The sequence below is a fragment of the Elaeis guineensis genome, chromosome 7 (assembly GCF_000442705.2).
Source record: "Elaeis guineensis isolate ETL-2024a chromosome 7, EG11, whole genome shotgun sequence".
In the NCBI taxonomy this organism is placed as follows: Eukaryota; Viridiplantae; Streptophyta; class Magnoliopsida; order Arecales; family Arecaceae; genus Elaeis; species Elaeis guineensis.
The window spans coordinates 87472934-87492522 of record NC_025999.2 but is presented as its reverse complement, the minus strand read 5'-3'; the positions used below and the strand labels follow the sequence as shown (position 1 = coordinate 87492522).

At 36.7% G+C, this 19589-nt stretch overlaps 1 protein-coding gene across 1 annotated transcript; it reads left to right on the top strand.

The window, feature by feature from the left end:
- The first annotated feature begins 4788 nt into the window (after positions 1 to 4788).
- Positions 4789 to 18816, top strand: LOC105048718 (mitogen-activated protein kinase kinase kinase 1). Its single transcript, XM_073261400.1, has 8 exons — positions 4789 to 6121; positions 8832 to 8916; positions 9133 to 9195; positions 9607 to 9764; positions 13172 to 13247; positions 13342 to 13401; positions 15814 to 15921; positions 18451 to 18816. Exons 1-8 carry the CDS (start codon positions 5025 to 5027, stop codon positions 18655 to 18657), a joined length of 1854 nt encoding a protein of 617 aa, XP_073117501.1. The 5' UTR covers positions 4789 to 5024; the 3' UTR covers positions 18658 to 18816.
- Positions 18817 to 19589: the final 773 nt, after the last annotated feature.

The following is a 19589-nucleotide window of genomic DNA, read 5'->3' as shown; positions in this document are numbered from 1 at the left end:
CACCACTCCTGCAATATGCATCTTTGTACCGCCTCGCTCTGATACCACTTGTAAGTGGATGTCTGGTCAGACACCACTCCCAGGATCTTTTTGATACCGGCATTGTAGCAGGAAAAAAGAAGAAATAAAATAGAAACAATCAAATACGTGGATCAGCCAAAAAATGGCTTGCCTCTATGGGGCATGCAAACTTCACTATGAGAAAAAAAAATATTAAAGAGAAGATCTCATCCTCAACCCTCGTACACCCAATTTTTCCTAACAAGAAGTTCTCTCTCATAAAAGCCCTTTTCTAGGAAGACTCTTTGAACCTTTGAAGTGATCGCTGTCTACTGTCCAAGAGTCCTGCTCTTGCTCCTCTCAGTGTCGCATCACCTCTCTGTTCTCTCTCTGGGTTTTCCATAGCTAATGAAGTCATGTGACACACCATCCACAAAACCCACTCTCTGTTCACATATCAGGCCTTTATAGCCTTAAAAAACAAGTTAGAATATGATAAGGACTCTTAGAGACCGTGAAAAACCCTGGAACCATTGGATCTCGACTGAAACTTCCATACCGTCCGATCGCACATCGGTCCACAGAATAAGCCGTGGACCACGAGAAACGGACGTGAAATATGAAATCGAGGGGAAACGCCCCCTCGGTCCAGAAGCCTCCTTGTGCACTGCTCGGTCCATGGTGGATCGGCTATGGGCTCCAGGCAAGCAGTGCGGGCCTGGGCTGTGCCCGTGCGCGTCCTGGGCTTGGGCCACGGCCTGTCGCAGGGCTGCACGCTGTTGAGCTCAGGCTGCGCGCTGCCATGCCTGGGCCGCATGCGGCCATGACGTCGCTGCTCTGAATTTCGTGTCAATTTCAATCGGATATTCGGACTTTATTTGAGGTGATCTTGGACTCGTTGGACTGCATTTCTCATCGCAGATCTCATTATGGCTCAATATGGACCGAATCTCAAGCATCAAATCTTAACAGGGATCAGATCAAATTTTTTTTATCAGATCTCTTTTGAGCATATATGCAAATGTAAAAGAGAAAACTTTAGCCTTCTACAGGGATATGCGCTACATCCAGATCGAAGGTTTTTTTTTTTTTTTGACATGAACAGGAGGTAGCAGATCTACCCCCGTTTTATTAAGGTGAATGGGGATATGGGTTTTGTTTTGCCCTTGAAGCTTTTCTTTGGATGTTTTTTTTTTTTTTGCTCTATTTCTTTGGTGCTTTGCTGTTGGCAACTCCCTCCCTGTTTCTCTTCTGCTTGTGGCGGGCTCTAAGTAGAGCTTGCTGCTCTATCATATAATATCTGTAAATTCTAATCCAAAATATATTTAACAAGATAGAAGAATGTTCATCAAAATCTGATTTAGATATTGTTAGTCAATGGTCGGATCTCCGCATACGTAAGTATTATCCGTTTTGGCTCATGACATCTTTGGACTTCAGTGAGTTTTATCATTTAGAGCAGCACGATTTTGCCCTTTAAAAGCTCTCTATGGAAGACTTCTATATAACCGATGTGGGATAAAGAAACCTCTCTACACCACAATACAGCCCCCAGTCAAGAGAAGTATGTATGGATAGGAGGGTTCCCACAGACGGTGCCAATGTTGCGGTTATGGGTCAATGGATCGGATCTCCGCATACGTGGTATTCTTTGGCTCATGACTATCTTTGAGCTTCAGTGGGCTTAGACTTCAGTGGACCTTGGTCATTTAGAACCTCACGATTTTGTCCTTTAAAAGATGCTCACGTGGAAGAGAAGATTCTAATCTATATAAGCCATACTCTCGCTTGACTCTAATCGATGTGGACTAAAGAAGCCCTCTCTACTCCATAACAGATATCTATGAAGTCTTTCTAGAGAACTAATGCGAACTCCTCTGATCTTCACTTGCATAATATTTCAAAATGGTCCCCTTGACATATCTATATTTTTATTTCTTTGGGTTTTAGATTAAGTATGGTTGTTTGCTGTTATACGGGTGTAACCATAAAGGAGAAGTAAGATATAATGATCAGAGTGATTAAAGTTTAAGAGAAGTTAGTGACAATTTATCGATTTTCCACCTGATGAAAATAGCATAGTTTTAAAATGGTTGTGCACGTAGCTCAGCAGCTATCCAAAAGAGAGATGCTTATATGCAATATTTACAGATTTTAATATAAATTATTTATAAAGAAATAAAAAAATATATGTATTTATTATCTAAAAACGAGAACTGTTACTAGCATGACTTGGATTTAACTTTGGACACCTTTTTCTAATGACCTGCTTTCAAGGGAGATCTTGGATTGTGTATGCATTGCTTCAGCAAGATGCTGACCTTAATTGCGCCCCAGCCCTGTTTGACGCCCACCTATCTTTGACGTAGTGTACCAACTAATGGAAGAGATATAAGTTACAGTATTTTGTTGACAAATAAAGTGTCCTGATGATAAATTATTATTAATCTTCTTCTACATGCTCTCCTTGTTCTTGTCACGTTCAAAGTTCAAGGGAAGTCCATCTCGAAGACTATATTTGCGCAACCCTTTGATACGAATCTCAGATGTCTTCATTTACATTCGCTAGACCTTTAGGTGGTCCCTTAAAATTTTTTTCATGCAACCAAGCCAGGTTTTTGCACTATTCATTGGCATGATATGCATGCAGGTGCACATTTAGAGTGCGTTTGGTTACGCTTTTTGATTTTTAATTTTAAAAAATATTTTTTATTTTTTTTAATTTTTACTATTGAATAAAAATAAAAAATAAAAAATATATTTGATAATTACATTGCTATAAAATAAAAAGTAATATTTAGAGATGGCAGGTGAACAGCTCGATGAGAGAGAAGGGTTTAGGAAGAAAGGGAAAAGGGGATGGGAAGGTGAGAGCTCGATGAAAGAGAAGCATTCGGACTCTTTACTTTTTGATTTGATATTTTAGAGGTGCGAAAGTAAAAAAAAAAATAGAAAATTAATTTTTAAAAAGTAAAAAATTTTTACTTTGCATATAAAATAATTATTTTAATTATTTTAATTTTAATTTTTATTTTTTATGATGTTACTAAATATTTTTTATGGTGTTATCAAATATTACTTTTTAATTTTTATTTTTTAAAAATTAAAAATAAAAAAATATTTTTTTAGTGACTAACCAAAGTCATTCTTAGTTATTTTGTTGTTAAAAGACTAATACTGTAAGTCTCTACTAAAAAAATTATATCTTACACCGTATATATCACAGACGGACAATGCCATTAGCAGCCACTTGTACTTATGATGAACGCTTGATGAATAAAATCTCTAGACATAAGTGGTTGTGATCGATCTGGGACATAATCATATGTATTGGATATAATTTCTTTCCCTATAAGGATAATAAAGATCCAAATAATATAGCATGAGGGAATTGATGTAGTTCTCATGCGTTTGATAATCTTGTATAGGTCTTTTTTTATTTAGAGGAATAGAATTTTTGATATTTTTCTGATAAATGATGGTAGTTATGGTTCTTTATAAAACAAATTTATCATGATATATAATATATCCCTGTCTCTTAAATCTTATTTTCTAGATTTTACAAAACGTGAAGGTTTTTGAAAAGCAATTAAATGCATGTTTTCTTGAAAACTAGTATCTTACATTTTGAACAAGGTCTACAATAAATTGGAGTATATAAGAATATTTTTATATTAATAAATAAAATTAAAATAAATTATGTTTAAAAATTTATCTGTATTTGAAAAATGAGAATAAAATTAGTATCTTCCAATTTTTTCTAATTTTTTTCTCTCAAAGAGGGAGAATAGTTCCATATTATCTTGCAGATTAGTAAATTCACTCTAATTCCCTTCTCAATATCTTTTGGGACAGATTTGGTTCGCTATAAAAGGATAGTGGAGTGTGGTCAACAAAAAATTATGAAGTAGCTTATATTCTATTAGAGTTTCAAGGAAGAGGATGAAAAAATATTTTTATATGAAAATAAATATAAATTTTTTATCTCTCATGAAAAATAGAGGCACATGTAGAACATCAAAATATTTTTTCAAAAATATCCTTAATCCTAATAGCTTATCTTTTTTCTTCTTGTAGTCAATATTTTAAAAATATAAAACATTTTCCATAATATTCTTAGGTAGCTAAATGCTCTATCAAATTTAAGTTATTTCGAAAAATCTTCTTCTTGTATCTTTTTTTATAGTCAATAAAATATATCAAAATTTTTTTTGGATATAATGAATTTATGTTATCAATTATTTTTTAAAATATATATTCATATTTTAGTAAAATATATATATATTTTTTCGTGGATCAAATAATTCCTTGAGGTCAGCTTATTGCCCCCACGCTCAAAAAGCAAGTGTAACAAAGCGTTAATATCGGAAGTAAAAAACACTGAACAGGCATATCATGCCAGCCAACGGCTGTTCCCTCCGACATGCTACGACCGCGATTTTTGACCTCCCCCTCTCCTACGCCTCACCGCCAGCCACGTAGCGAGCTCTGTGGACCCCATCCCTCCACCTCCATCTCAATTACCGATTTCTTTCCTATTTTTCTAGATATATATATATATATATATATATCAATTAATCATCGACGCTAATTCCGTCCCTGTGGTTCCAAAAAAGAGGCATCGTCGTTCATCATCCATTCCACCATCCCGATGCCATGTGATGCCATGAGATGAGATGGGATGACACGAGCCATCCATCCGTGGATTTTTACCCCCTCCCGCGAAGTCTTCCCCACGGCCGCGTTCTCTCCTGTGACCGGTCAACTCTCTCACTCCTGTTCCCTTTCTTTCTTCCAAGCTTATTCCAAACCCTACGGTTTCCCGAAACCTCCTTATCCTCAGCTCCGAAAGATCAAAAATCTATCCTGTATTGCCACTTTTTTCCTCTTCCTTCCTCATTCTTTCTCTTCTTCTCTTCTCCAGCTTCAGTTTGGGCATCTTCTTCACTCCGACGGTCTTGGAATTCTTCCAAGATCTCTTTTTTTCCTGATTTTTCTGATGGGATTTTGGCGGTCTTTCGCCTATGTTCTTTCGGAGCCATAAAAGAGACGCCTTTCGGTCGGAGCGGGGGGAGATGGAGCAGCTGCGGCAGCTCCAGGGGAAGGGGAGGGGGACGCGGCGGCTGGAGCGACGGAACGCAGAGAAGAACATCGACTACGACGCGTCGTCGTCGGTGGTTGGTGGCGGTGTGTCGTGGTCCTCCACTTCGTCGGACGAGTCCCCCCGAATCCGCATCACCCGATCGCTGGACCTCCCGCCGTCGTCGTTGTTGGACCAGAAGAGTTTCCGAATTGGGGGCAGCGTGGAGGGCGAGGTCGATCTCCTCTGCCGAAGCCTTGGGTTGACGGGACCTGAGGACTTCGCCATTCCTGTAGCCGCCTGGGAGGCCCGCAAGGTCCGGTCCTCTTCCGACCTCCTCCCCAGGTCCCGCCTCTACCCTGATAGCCCCAGGCCACAAGATCCCACCTTTGCCCCGAATTCTACTCCTGCCGGTCCTTCTAGCTTATCGGCTGAAAAATCCGTCGGCCGGCAGGTTGTCCAGGTGAAAGTTCCAAGCCAGCCTGACAAGCCCGTGGCTGAAAGTAAGGTTCTTGATGGTGAAAGTCCGAAGAATTCAACTCCATTCCCAGTTGTAAAAGGAGGAGACGGAGGAATTAGAGGTGTTCGCCCTCCAGCTCTTGCTCCTCCCCCTGCAATTTTGATTCTTCCCCCTCCACCAGGGAGGCCACTCGCGCCGCCTCCATCAATCTCCATTCCTGCCATTGACAAGGTAGGCTCGACCTGGGATATATTGAGGTCCTTTGCTCCTGATGAAGAAAACAATGATCTTGGCGCGGAAGGGGGGAGAAGGAAATCCTTCAACTCAGAGGAGGACGAGGAGGAAGAAGCTCCTGCTGGTGGAGAGGTTGCAGTGGTGGAGTTGACATTGGGGGAGACCTCCGAGAGCTTTACCGGGACATCGTCATACTCCACCATTGACGACGACACCTCAAGTACAACTACTGAAACAATGTTTATCGTCTCGCCGAATGGCAAGTTCATGAGGAGGATCAGGACATGGATGCGAGGTGGGCTTCTTGGGAGCGGTTCATTTGGGATGGTCTATGAAGCAATCAGCGAGTAAGTAATCGTGCAACCTTATAAGCTGCTGCATCTTCTTCATCTATGTTTTTTTTTGTGTAGATTTTTACACGTGCATATAACCATCACAACAATCTGTTAAGCCATGACAAATGTTTCTGCACCATTCACATAACTCCTACTTCCCTCTCAACTCCTATTCTCATATCTGTGTCACCTTTTTATGAGTAACTGCAACTGATTTCTGTTAGAACTGCATTTATTTGATAATTTATTGGTATTTTAAAATTTAGTCCTTGTCAGTGGATAATTCCTCAACGTTTTGTGAAGCAAGCATAATTGAAGTCATTCCATTATGATCAATTTATGTAAGTATTTTTGTCGTCAGATATATTGCATATTGCTCGTGAATTTTAAATCCTCAAAGAGGCATTAGAGTGAATTTTAGCAATAGGTCGCACACAAATGATGATGATTAGGTTTGCAAATTATGTAGGTGTTTTTTTCGTCAGATATATTTCATATTGCTCGTGAATTTTAAATCCTCAAAGAGGCATTAGCGTGAATTTTAGCAATAGGTCGCACACAGTTATGAAGATGACGATGATGATGATCGAGAACCATTTCTAGTACATGTTGATAAGAGGTGAGATAGAGTCATAAATCTACCTTGGGATGTTCCAAAATTTGAAGAGGGGAGTTCTAACTATGCAGTTAGTATGGGGTACCCCAACAAATGATCCGTCAAGAGTTTCTTTAATTCTTTTACCTATCACTTTGGTTGACTGGTAGTGTTTGAACTTTCATGCATTTAGAATAGCCAAAAATTAAATCAAGTTGATAAGTTTAACATGATTGTCACCCTGTTTGTACCATTAAATTGCACCATAAGTGGTTTGGGTTTGGTGAACGGGCGAGTGAAGTTCGTGCAAAGAAGCGAGTGAAATTGGTGCAAAGAAAGGAAACACGTGGATGTTCCAGAGAAAACAAAAGTAACACTGGGAACCATTTAAAAGATAAAATGGTTTTGCAAGAGTGGGTGAGTGGGGTGTAACTGTATTTTAACTTTATTTAAATGATGTAATGGTATAATACAATCATCAGAGAAGATCAATGAAACTGTCAGTTTACTACACTTTGTTTTTAATCTTGTCTTTATCTTTATCTTTATCATTTTTGATTTCTCAGATTTTATAGAAATAGGCGGTAATTCTGTAATCACAAAGTCCTGAAGTTTCAAGACAATCCGAACCCAACATTTCTTTGAATTTCGGCTTTGGCTGGTGGCACACCGCGCATTTCTCTTTGCATCACCAGTTATTATTCTTTCTAAGCTTCAGCCACAAAAAACAGGGAAACACCCATTGGTACTTTTCATGGATTGGTCTGTTCTCTCATTTAGGGCATCAAATAAAATTTTCTTTAAAAAATACTTTGACAATGGTGATTAATAATCAATGTCATCACTGGGAATTACACTTTGTTATATTCAAAATTATTCTTCTTGATCATTATCTCTGATTTCCATGTTTAGAGTCGGTGATCCACTAGTCTAATATATTTAAAGCAGAAGATGGTGGCAGAGCTAAGTTGCAACAATAGGAGAAAGATTCTCCACTTTTAAACTAACTCCCCTCCAAAATGTTGATGCTGTAAATGTTTATTATTTACAATCAACTTTCAACCTGTACCCCTTTAAATAGAAGACCACTAATTTGATTAACTAAACCTATTTTGGATTGCTAAAGACAATGTAACAATGTTATTGACACATGAAAGTCATAAAAAATCTTATTGATTGCACAACTTCTTATTATTACATTAAGCCCATTCCCAAGAAAAGCCCCACTCTATGACTATAGATGAGGGCTAGTAACTGCTGTACTTGCTTGTGAACAAAAGGCACTTTTTTTTTGTCTCATGCCAAAATGCTAATTGCCAACACCTTACATGTGAAAATATCTGCTTATGCACCTGGGCCTTTGTTCGCTTTCAAAAAGAATTCCTGTTAAAAGAAAAGGTTGGAACCAACAAGAGAGGGAAAAAATTTATGTAAGTGCCTTGAGCTCTAGTCTACTACCAAAACAATGCAAAGAGAGGAGAGTTCTCAAAGAGGAGGCAGAGAGGAGAAAAATAGGAAAAAGTACAAAAGGAGGTGCATAGAAGCTAAGGGACTCAAATGCAACATATGACTATTGAAATCCTTCATCCAGGAGCTTCAAAAGCTCTTAGTCACTTGATAAGAGATCTGCAAATTCCTCTCTATAACTGTATTTTGCTATTATGTTTTTGGAATATCTGCGCACAAAATCCTCAAAAGCTTCTCTTAATCGCTAGTACTCTTTTTTTTTTTTTTTTTTTTGAAGTTCTCCTTTACTCTTGAAAATAGTACTATTATATCTTTGCATGAGCTGGATTGTATCTGTTTTTATTGTCTGAACTTCGTTTGGTGGTTACAATTATCAATCCTATTTGAGAAATATCTTCTCTGCAACTTGATTATGATCCTTTGTCGTGAGGTCCTACGCTAGTCTTTTATGAAACATATTTATCTGCACAGTGTATCAGACTTGAGTTCTGTATATAATAATCATATATCCAACTCCATGGAGTAGCAAATAAAAATAATTTTCTGGCCAATATCACTTCCTCTGCAGGATATTAGCTATGTTTAGTTTGTTATCATACTGGTATGAGTCATGTTGGCATTTTTTGTGATCGACTATGCTTATTTCTGTTATCTTCACAGTGAGGGTGTATTCTTTGCTGTTAAAGAAGTATCTTTGCTTGACCATGGAAGCAATGCCCAACAATGCATTCTTCAACTTGAGCAGGTGGGGTGTCATCAACTCTATTTTAACCGTGTTACACTAGATGCCTTAATATTTATTCTGCCCGCTATTGTTCTTGAGTTATTCCTTTTCTCTTTCTTGTGAATGTCGTGAAACTTTATTGACTCCTTCAAATATGTCAATTGAAAATTCATCTGTTTGTTTTCATAATTCTTTTATCGAGCATGTTATCTTCTAACTTGTGACTTATCCTTTCAGGAAATTGTGCTTTTAAGTCAGTTTGAACACGAAAACATAGTTCAATATTATGGAACAGACAAGGTACTCTTGCATAGACAATTTGATGTACAATTGAGTTATTGAGCCTTGCATCAATATTTCTATTCTATTAACATTTAGTTCCAATGATAAATGAATTCTCTTAAGTTTCTTTTTCCTGATTCCCCCCTGATGTTTCACTGTTGAGACACCAAACTGTTTGGCACTCCTTGAAGTTGATTATTTCTTGTTGCGTGGTGACTATGGTGTATGAAAAGAAAATGTTATCATAAGTCTGAATTTCTTATAGCTTATTGGTCATTATGAACTTATGCTTACAGAATTGCTGGATATTGTAGTTTATTTGTTTTGAGTTGATCAATACTGTTGTATTGCCTATTCTACTGCAGATCTGTGGTTGCATACTCTGTTGTGTTACTATTTCTTTTTACTAAGACATGGATTATCTTGCAGGAAGATTCCAAACTGTTTATCTTCCTTGAGCTTGTTACTCAAGGATCTCTTGCATCTCTCTATCAGAAGTATCGTCTGGTCGATTGTCAAGTCTCTGCATTTACCAGGCAGATCTTAAATGGTTTGAAGTATCTTCATGACCGAAATGTGGTGCACAGGTGAGGCAGCTGTTTTAGTTTATATGAATATACTTTACTCATACATTGGGTTTCTTGATGTTGTGTTCCGATATTTTGATACAACACCCTATAATCTGATCCTTTGTTCCTCGATTGTTGTTCATTTTTATGATGAATATATGCCACTAAGTAATCTTAGCTTAGAAAAAGGGTGCATTCTCACATATCAAAAGAAAGTTACTTATTGAAGCCCATATTTGCTGCCCTTTTTCTTCTCCTTCTTCCTCTTCTTCTCCTTCTTCTCTTCTCATCTTCCTTTTGGATTATTAGACACAATAAGTCAAATATTTGAGGCTCCTGATTTGAGGTAGTCACGTTCACTGTTCTGCAAGGTCTTTGATTATTTCCCTTCATTGTCTGCGAAGCAATAAAAATTGTAAGTGTATCAAGGAGCAGGAGAAAAAACGGATACAAGGTACCCTGTTCTGCTATCAAGATAATACAGAAATTGGGAAACTGACAGCAAAAGATGACCAAAGAAAGGAGGGCCAGAAATACCATTTTGATTAAACTCACATCATACCTTAAGGACAGCTGCAGATTACAAAGACACATTAAATAATTTGTCTTCAATAGTTCGACATCCTGGGTCTTTTTCTTGATAAATATCAATTTCTCTGTCCAAACTTCCCTTCAGTGTTTGGAAAGACATATTAAGCATCTTCCTTACATGACTGAGAGCTTCCAGTAGTAGAATGTTGCTTTTGTTGAGATCAGAAAACCGTTTCTGCAGATTGAGAGTATCTAAGTTGTGATATAGGTTCATTAAGATTTTTTATTACATGTACACTAGGATCATAAGGAATGGATGGACATTTTATATCATAATACTCAAATTTCTTGATCATCTTTTCAATGGAATGAGAGAGAGCAGTCACTTTGGGGGATTTAATATCTTCATCCCTAGGATTACATCAGCCTCTCCTAGATCTTTCATGCTAAATTTGCTGGATGGAAAGGATTGAGTTTCTTCTATTATTTTGAGAGTTGTACTTAAGATCAGGCTCATCTACATGGGGACAAAGGGATAACACAGGCATCTTGAAATAGACACATTTATTATGATCGTTGAAAGAAAATCCAAAGGATAAGATAGTTTTGTCATATTTCTCGTGTCATTGCTTTGGAGGTTGTTTGAGGCCATATGGGGATTTTACTAATTTACAAACTTTGTTTTCTTGCCTTTAATGATAAACCTCTTTTTCATGTAGATCTCTTCTTCAAGATACCCATTTAGAAAAGCAGTTTTCATATCCATTTCATGGATTATCAACTTATGAATAGAAGTAACTGTGAGGATCCTAAGAGTTGTAGTCTGAGGTACAGGTGAATAAGTATCGAAGTAATCTTTACATTTCTTTTGATGGAAATCTTTGGCTAATAACCAGGTCTTATATTTTTCTGTTGACTTATCTTGCTATAGCTTTCTATGGAATACCCATCTACAACCTAATGTCTTACAACCAGAAGGAACATTGGAAAGGATTCAAGTCTTACTTTGAAAGACGGACTCAAACTCACTCTTGATAGCTTTCTTCTAGAAAGGTGTATTGGAAGAGGACAGTCTCCGCATAAGAGGAAGGTTCACTTTCAAAAGCAAGGCAAAGAAATCTTTGTCTAGTTCTTTAGGTCTTTAGTTAGTAATTCTGAATTACTACAATAATTAACTGATATAAATCAAGCTTTAAGAATCATTTTTGAAAATGCTGATGTCAGAAATTAGGCCACAAAATCAGTGTGCATGTAAGACTGAAAAATAGGGTTTCTATTTATCAGAATACAGCTAGTATTTACACAGGTGCAGAAATTATTTATTCAAAACATGTTACTGTATGCTGAAAAATCTGAAACAATGAACAGAAAACAAACTACCACTACAGACTACAGTTATTTACTAGATCAGAATTGTGCTTACTGTGATGTAGAATGTGTTTACCGAAGGCAGATTCGTGCATTACCAAAATTTTGGAATAGATAACAGCAATATAATATAGATGCAAAATTGTTTATCAGTGCAGACTATATGCTCCCAGAAAGTCACAGGTGTTTATTTGTTTACTGTTTTGTGTTTAATATAGACTATGGATGCTTATCCAGATACAAAACAATGTAAAATAGTAAAAGTTTCTATAATCCAATAATGTTTGTAAAATAGAAAATTGATGGAAATTGATCCTAAAAATATCTAATTACTTGATCAACCACAGAATATGGAGAATATCAACATGTATAAGAGGATTTGATTTCTACATCTATAAATCAGAATCTAAGCATGCATATAACATAATTTAACAAAGTTTTTCCAAAAGTTGTAAATTGATTTAAGCCCAATAGCGCTTTTAGATTGTTGGAGGTAACTGAAAATAAATTGAATAAATCAGGAATTTATATGATGAAAATCATGTTAAAATTGAAATATTAATTCAGGAGAAAAATAATTTTGAAAATAATATGAAATTCAAAATAAAAAATATAGAGGAAATTGGATCAGAGGCATGCTTGGCATTGTAGCCTCTCATGCAAGGTAGGTGGCTCTAATGCTCCCAACGTACAATTGTTCCCTATTTTAGTTTGGCTTCTTTCTGGTGCGACATGAGCATGTTTAAAGCTTGACCCGAATGACTCCTTCAGTAGCTTGACATTAATACTTTTGAAACTGTATAAAATGTGGAAAAAGGTAGCAATGAAAGTGATGGAAATTGTTGGCAAGCAAGAAGGAGAGCAATGGTTAGCTGTCATAAGGAGAAAGGGACTTCTGATCTCTAATCTGTGTGGTGTACCTGACCATGGCATGTGCACCAATCTCCTGGCCTATAGAAGTTGCAATAAGCGGCTAGGGGGATAGTAGGCATTATGGGCTAATAAAGCCATCTGGAACAGCTAGCCTGGTCATGAAGGCCTCTCCATCGGCTAGCCCAGTAACCGCTTGTGCTTGCAATGCAGCATGCATAGCCTGCCTAGTTGAGTGCACATTTGCATGTCTGGTGAAAGGCCCACATACCCAACTATAGTCCGCTAGTTGAGGAAGTACTAAATACAACTCAACTTGCATATATTCTCCAGTGTGGGACTAAACTTAAATGAATTAGTTAAGAGTTAAAGGCTTTAATGGTTGAACCTTTCCAACAAAAAATAGAAAAAAATTATTAAATAATTAAGCATCTTCTAACAAAAAAAATCTACACTGATATGTTATGTACATGAAAAATATACAAACATCGGATTACAAGACTTTATCATGGTATATTATTCAAGATAAATCTGGTTTGTATGATGTAATTTTGATTATTAGTGATTCAAAACATTCCTAATTTCAGCAGTTTCTTAGTATATAGATGAGGCAATCCTTTTCTTCAACTGATGTTATTGTCCTGTTTTCTTGCCAGGGATATTAAATGCGCCAACATTTTGGTTCATGTAAATGGATCTGTAAAACTTGCTGATTTTGGATTGGCTAAGGAGGTCAGTCTCTCTCTCTCTCTCTCTCTCAATGCATGTGACTTTTCAAATGTTTGGAAGTTAGCTGATGCAGTGCTTCTCCTATGTACATTATCAGATCACCAAGTTTGACATGCTGAAATCATGTAAAGGAAGTGTGTACTGGATGGCTCCAGAGGTTAGCTTAATATTCTTTTATTTATTTAACCATCTGTAATGGACGTCATATGCCATTAGGCATCATCTTAACTCCATAAATTCTGAAAGTAGTGAGCAATGCAATGCAAAAGGCATATATAACACCTTTTTTCATGTTAAACTTGTGTCTTTTTGTATATGGGGAATATGTGTTGTGAAAAAAAAATGCCACTACAGACATGGAGTCCCAAAAAAAAAAAGAAAAAGAAAAATATATGAAAATGAGGGTCCTGCTGATGGTTGGGGCCTATGAATTGGTTTCATGCTTTCCGAGATTATTTAATTTGTATGGTCATGCATCCCTTGTGTGCAGTTATTTTTGTAGAGAAGTTCCTTTATGCTGGTTGTGACTGATGCAAAGCAATTGAAATAAGAAACTTTAGCACTGCATATTTTATGGATATATATCATTGCATATTTTATGGGCAGATGAAGAATAGAAAAAATATAATAGTAATGATATGGGCTTAATTTCACAAAGTTAGAACAAGAAACAGGCGAACTGATTATGTTAAAGAAAGAATTTAAGTAGTATCCGATTAAAACAGATCTAAGATATCTTATATTGAAATAGTTGTTACAAGCTTGTGCATAAAAAGCATCTCATCGCAGTTTGCTCTAGTATTAAATTTTACTTAAGTCTGAAGATGAAATACTTCTGTTTCATTTTCATTTGAGTTCATCACAAAGTCCACTTATTGAGTCTTAAATTGATTTCTTTCATTTCTAATATTGTGTCTTTGCGTTTGAGATAGTGATAATAATACGACAAAATTGCAACATCCCAGGATCTCACCAAAAAAGACTCGCCAAAAGTTATATTTTGAGGGCCTTGCCTATGTTTAAGTATCCAAAATCTTCCTAGTTAATAATTGATGTGGGACTAAATACATGTCTGCATAGGTCATCTCACATTCCACCTATTTAAGCCTTAGCATTCTTGTCAAGGGAAATTGTCCAAATCAAAATCACAAACACCATAATCCACAGCTGCAATGTCCCCTAGTCCACAAGTGCCATTGGTCAGATCGGCTTTGATGCTATTTATGGTGACTTAGGACCTCACCCAAAAAGACTAGCCAGAAGTTATATTTTGGAATTCTTCATATTGCTTGAGCATCCAAGATCTTCCCAGCACACAACCAATATGGAACTAAGGACATGCCTGCATGGATCCTCACATGTATAGTGGCTGCAATTATATGTAAGTTTGTAATAACTAAATAACACAGCTATGCATTGAGGGTCACTTCATTTCGTGGTGATGCACATCCTTTCTTTGCATGGTAATAGTAATGGTAGGTGGCTGTTATATGTTGCCTTTGTGAATTATGCAGAAATCATGTCTTAGACACACTCCATGATTTTTTTTGTTTGTTTGATCAAATCTTTTGAAAGTTGAAATAAATCTTGAGATTTGTCTTATATTGACCAACCAACCTGATTAGTAGCTTGTCCTAAATTTCTTCACATTTTAAACAGGCTAGCTGCTAGATAGATCTTGTGGTAAAATGATCTTTCTAGATATCTTTGATCTGATATTTATGTTGCTGCAAACTAGAATGAGGACAGATACTTGCAAAAGCTTGAAAGGGTATAAATAAGTGATCCTCAAATTAACATATTTGTCTTTGTATAGATGCATTACTCTTCATTGTGAATAATTGCTGCCTATTAGTACTGATTACTATATGCAGGACATTATCTGGCAAATCGTTCGAAAAGTAAAGGATGCCTTTAGGGGTGTCATGTATTGTAGTTGTTCGTTGTTCTTTTATAACTTGCACCAATATATAGAATCAAGTCTGTTTAAAAATCAAGCTTAGATGATATGATTGCTCTCCCAAGGTAGATGATGTAGCCTTTCCATTCTTCACAATGCACTTGTTACTTTTTCACTCCCACTGAATGTGCGCTATGTGTTCTGTAATGGCACTGTATCTGACCTTATACTCAATTTGAGTCCAGATTTAAGCATTTGCTGGTGGTGATTCCTAACCATATACTGACCTGGAGATGAAGAACATGTTTGCTTCTCATCTAAATTTCAACTTAAATTCCTTGGAAAAAGAAAACACATGCACATAAACAGTTATATGTGGATGTATGCGCATATGTTATGCTATGTTATTCATCAGGTTATTGGGTTCAGGTATCTCTGGATCCAAACCCAAATCAGATAATCTCTTACAACTCTTTTACAGATTATTTTTCCTGTTGGACTTGTGGATGGAGTCTTTACCTTTTGTGACTGAATGGAGGATGATGTTGTTATTTTTTTCATCATCTACTGTTTTTAGAATAGTATTGCATGTAACTTTTAAGGATGCCATTACATAAATTTGTGCATGGCTCTGCAAATTCCTATTAAATGGGGAGTTCTCATTTTCAGGTTGTTGATCCTAGAAAAACATATGGGCCTGCAGCTGATATTTGGAGTCTTGGGTGCACTGTCTTGGAGATGTTAACACAGCAACTTCCTTATCCCAATCTGGAGTGGGTGAGTAATCTGTTTATTTGAAATAGATAGCTACTGTTCTTTTTTGTCTTGAAAGGACTTTTCTGCCAGTTCAGTAACAAAATAATAAACAATATTCCTGCTTGATTTCTTTTACATCTGAAAGTTCACGTGCCTTAACTACAAACCTATTTATTTGATGCCTCAAGTCTAGATTCCTTAACAGCTGAAAGCTATCTACACTTTTGGAACAGCCAGCTGTGGAATAGCAAGCACAGGGTCCATAGAATTTCACTAATAATCAGTTGCATCTAGATGACTTGAATAGTTCAGGACATGTAATTTTTCAATACAAAAGAGAGGTCATCTAAGTATACAATATATTAACAGGATAAGGTTTATATGCATAAACGGTATGTTATAAAATTGAAAAAAAAGGAATATAAGGATTTAATTCAATAGCTCCAGTTGAACTTGCTTTCAAATTCTGAACACCTACGTTAGCACTGGGATTGGGTAATAAATCCTGGAGGATGAGATAAGATGAGTAGAAGGGCACAGAAAATGTGGAACACTTACGGGATTAGTTTATGGAGGAGAATGAATCAAGAATGCAGATGAAGGAAGAAAGGGGTAGCAAGTTTAGAAAAGTTTGATATTATGGCTCGCAGGTTCAACTTTATGCTATACACAGCCCATTATGATAAGAAGTGCTTCTGGATTGGAAGATGCAGAAAGGGCCAGTTGGAGGTAGCAAGGACTCAAAGTTTCCTTTAAAATAAAGGAATAAATAATGTTGTAAAAGGTGGTTATGTAGATGATGGGTAGCTAGGTAGAAATACTACCCATTGTGGTTGATTTTAACCTCCCTGTGCCAAAGCGAGTTCGCAAACAAGTGAATTGCTTTGGTTCATATCATGAGCTGATCGATCTCCTCATGATGTGGATGATCACCACTAGAGATACAACAGTCTGAATGCGTTGCACCCAGAAATGACACAACTTGCATGAACCATTAGATCTCATTCCTCAATCCATTGGATTGCCTCTGCTGTTTGCCGAACTTTTTCTGGAAACGAGTGTGCGTTGGCTAAGCTGAATGAACTCTTTTACTAACTTTCTTATAGATTTGAGATTTCATATATGGGATCATCTCTCAAATTTGAAGCATCCTTAAAGAATGCTTTCATTATAAGTAGCTAGCGGCTGCTACTTTTGTTTCCAATATAAATTGTCTTACTTATGCTTATGTGAAAGTAAGTGTCAAAGCAAACCTTTTTTTAGTATTTTGGTCTTAGCACTCATGCTTTCAGATAAAGACGCTCATGTACATTCTGATACATGTGGGTTGTGAGGTCCCTTCAAAATTCAATATCTGTTTTATCATTTAGGACTGACTTATGGCAGCGTTGAAGTAACAGGCTGTTTGTGTACTTTTCATCCCTTGCTCAAAATTGTTCCATGTTTTAACTTTCAAGCTGAAGCCTTTTCTTCAAACTTGTTCCACATCTATGTCAGTACTCTATAATGCAATTAGGAACAGCTAGATAGTAGTTCAAGTAACAATATGCTTATTGCCGCATCTTTTATTCAGAATAATTTATCCTTGCTATAATTTTGGAGAGGGTGAGTCTATTCAGAGTGACCAGATATTATAAGAAACTTGGTTCAAATCATATACAACTGTTTAATAAACTATATCCCACAAAGGAAGGTAAAAGTAGCTCTAGCAGCAAGCTTGTCTGGTAGCTCGTCTATTATTTGAAGTTGTAATTAAGGAAATATCTTTATGGGACGTTGCTCATAAAGTGATGGAAAAACACCGGTATTGACATATAAAACAACTTGGTCAGATCTGTCTGGTATGTCCCTGTACCTGTATGCCAACAAACTGGTTGGATCAAACCTAAGAGGATTGGAGGTGCAACCTGTTCGAGTTGGCTGGTTGGTCGGATTATGTCATCAGGTTTTATTTGTGACATATAGCAAGTAGTTCGAGCCTAAATGTAGAATTTCCTTCATGATTGAGCTGATCAGACCCCTCGATGGTTATATGACAGACCTTGACCAGCAAATGGCCACTTCCAATACCAGAAATATACAAGAGTTTCAGAAAATAAATCTAATTCTTATTTATGAAAATTTCATGCCATTTTATAAAACACAGGAGTTTGAGATGATGAATCCAATTCTCAGCGACGAAAATGTCTTGCCCATCTTATAAAGTTACAGAAGAATAAACAATCTCTCCTGAAAGTAAACAGCAGAAGATCATAATTAACATTGGGGTCTTGGTGTCATAGAAAGTGCTTCTAGCAGTTAACGCAGCTGGCGTAGAAATTGCAACTCCTTTAGATGTCTCCATCTTATTAGTTTTTCTTGCCTATATATCATGCAACCTCTATGCTTGCCTTTTCCTTTTTAAGTCAAATTTGAAAGACTGAAGATATTCTCATTTTTGTTTCATGATGCAAGCTGCAAACAATCAGTTTTATAATTGTTGGAAGGATTTAGTAGCCACTCAATGCATCAAGATGTTATGACTAATTGTTCATTCTCTCTAATTTGCAGACTCAAGCTTTATTTAGGATTGGCCGTGGCGAACCACCTCTTATCCCCAACTCCTTGTCAAGAGATGCCCGTGATTTTATCAGTCAATGTGTGAAGGTTAGCCCAGATGAACGGCCTTCTGCTGCTCAACTATTAGAGCATCCGTTTGTGATGAGACGGCTGGCATCTTCTTTGGGATCCGGTTCCTCCACCCATGGTAATGATTGATGGAATTAACTAAAAATGAGAGCATGCTGGAGGTTGGATCCTGTCCTGATTTACAAGCAGATTCTTGGAAGGCGATGAATAAAGTTTTCCTTTTCCATTGTGTCTGAGAGTGTCAACAGTAGTATGATTTTTTTTTTTTTAAGATTTTTTTTTTTTTGGGATAGTTCCTGTGTTGTCTTGGTTCATATCCTGCAAAGCCGATCATGTATTTGGGTGCAGAAAAGAGTACTGGATATGCACTCAAATCTTGATGAGATGAATGCATGAATGTATGTATATATATATATATATATATATATATATATATATATATATATAAGTATTATCCGCAAGGCTACGTTTGCTTGGTAAAATCTCAACTATTATTGTGCCAAGAATATAGAAGTGCTTGGCCGTTTAAAAAGAAAAGGACAAATGATGGACGACTCTGCAGATAAAACATACTGTTTGGCAGTCAGGATCTAATCTAGAAGCATCCAAAAAATCAAAAAAAGGGGGGCACGAACAGATCATTAAGAACCAAGGCAATGGGTGAAATTAGATTACCAAACTAAAACTAGACCTGATTAGAACAAGGACAATTCATAAATTTTCTGCCATGATCATTTGAGATATTGGCTCATTTTTCAATAATTGCTAACACGAAAATAATTGCTAACACGACGGCGTGAGTGTGACCAAGAAGAATTCTATGTTTATTCATTTATTTTCCTCCGGAGAGAGAGAGAGGGGCCCACGGCGAAGAAGTTTTAGGTGAAGAAGTTCAAGATCTCAACAATTGAGTATTGTGTTCAAAGCCAGATTGGAGCTCACGGTGGCACTTATAGGCGAATTCTAACCATGACCGTATAACGTAGTTACGGTACCAAATTATTTTACTTTAAAGAATCACATCAAGCTTTCTTGCTGCTCTCTTAATTCTCGGCCAGATA

What these genes read in the sequence shown, in the direction of transcription:
- LOC105048718 (XM_073261400.1), top strand. Translation starts at nt 5,025, where the DNA reads ATGTTCTTTCGGAGCCATAAAAGAGACGCCTTTCGGTCGGAGCGGGGG. An exon ending in GACCGAAATGTGGTGCACAG is followed by an intron (nt 9,765 to 13,171) that starts GTGAGGCAGCTG and finishes TTTTCTTGCCAG; the next exon opens with GGATATTAAATGCGCCAACA. An exon ending in ATTTTGGATTGGCTAAGGAG is followed by an intron (nt 13,248 to 13,341) that starts GTCAGTCTCTCT and finishes GTACATTATCAG; the next exon opens with ATCACCAAGTTTGACATGCT.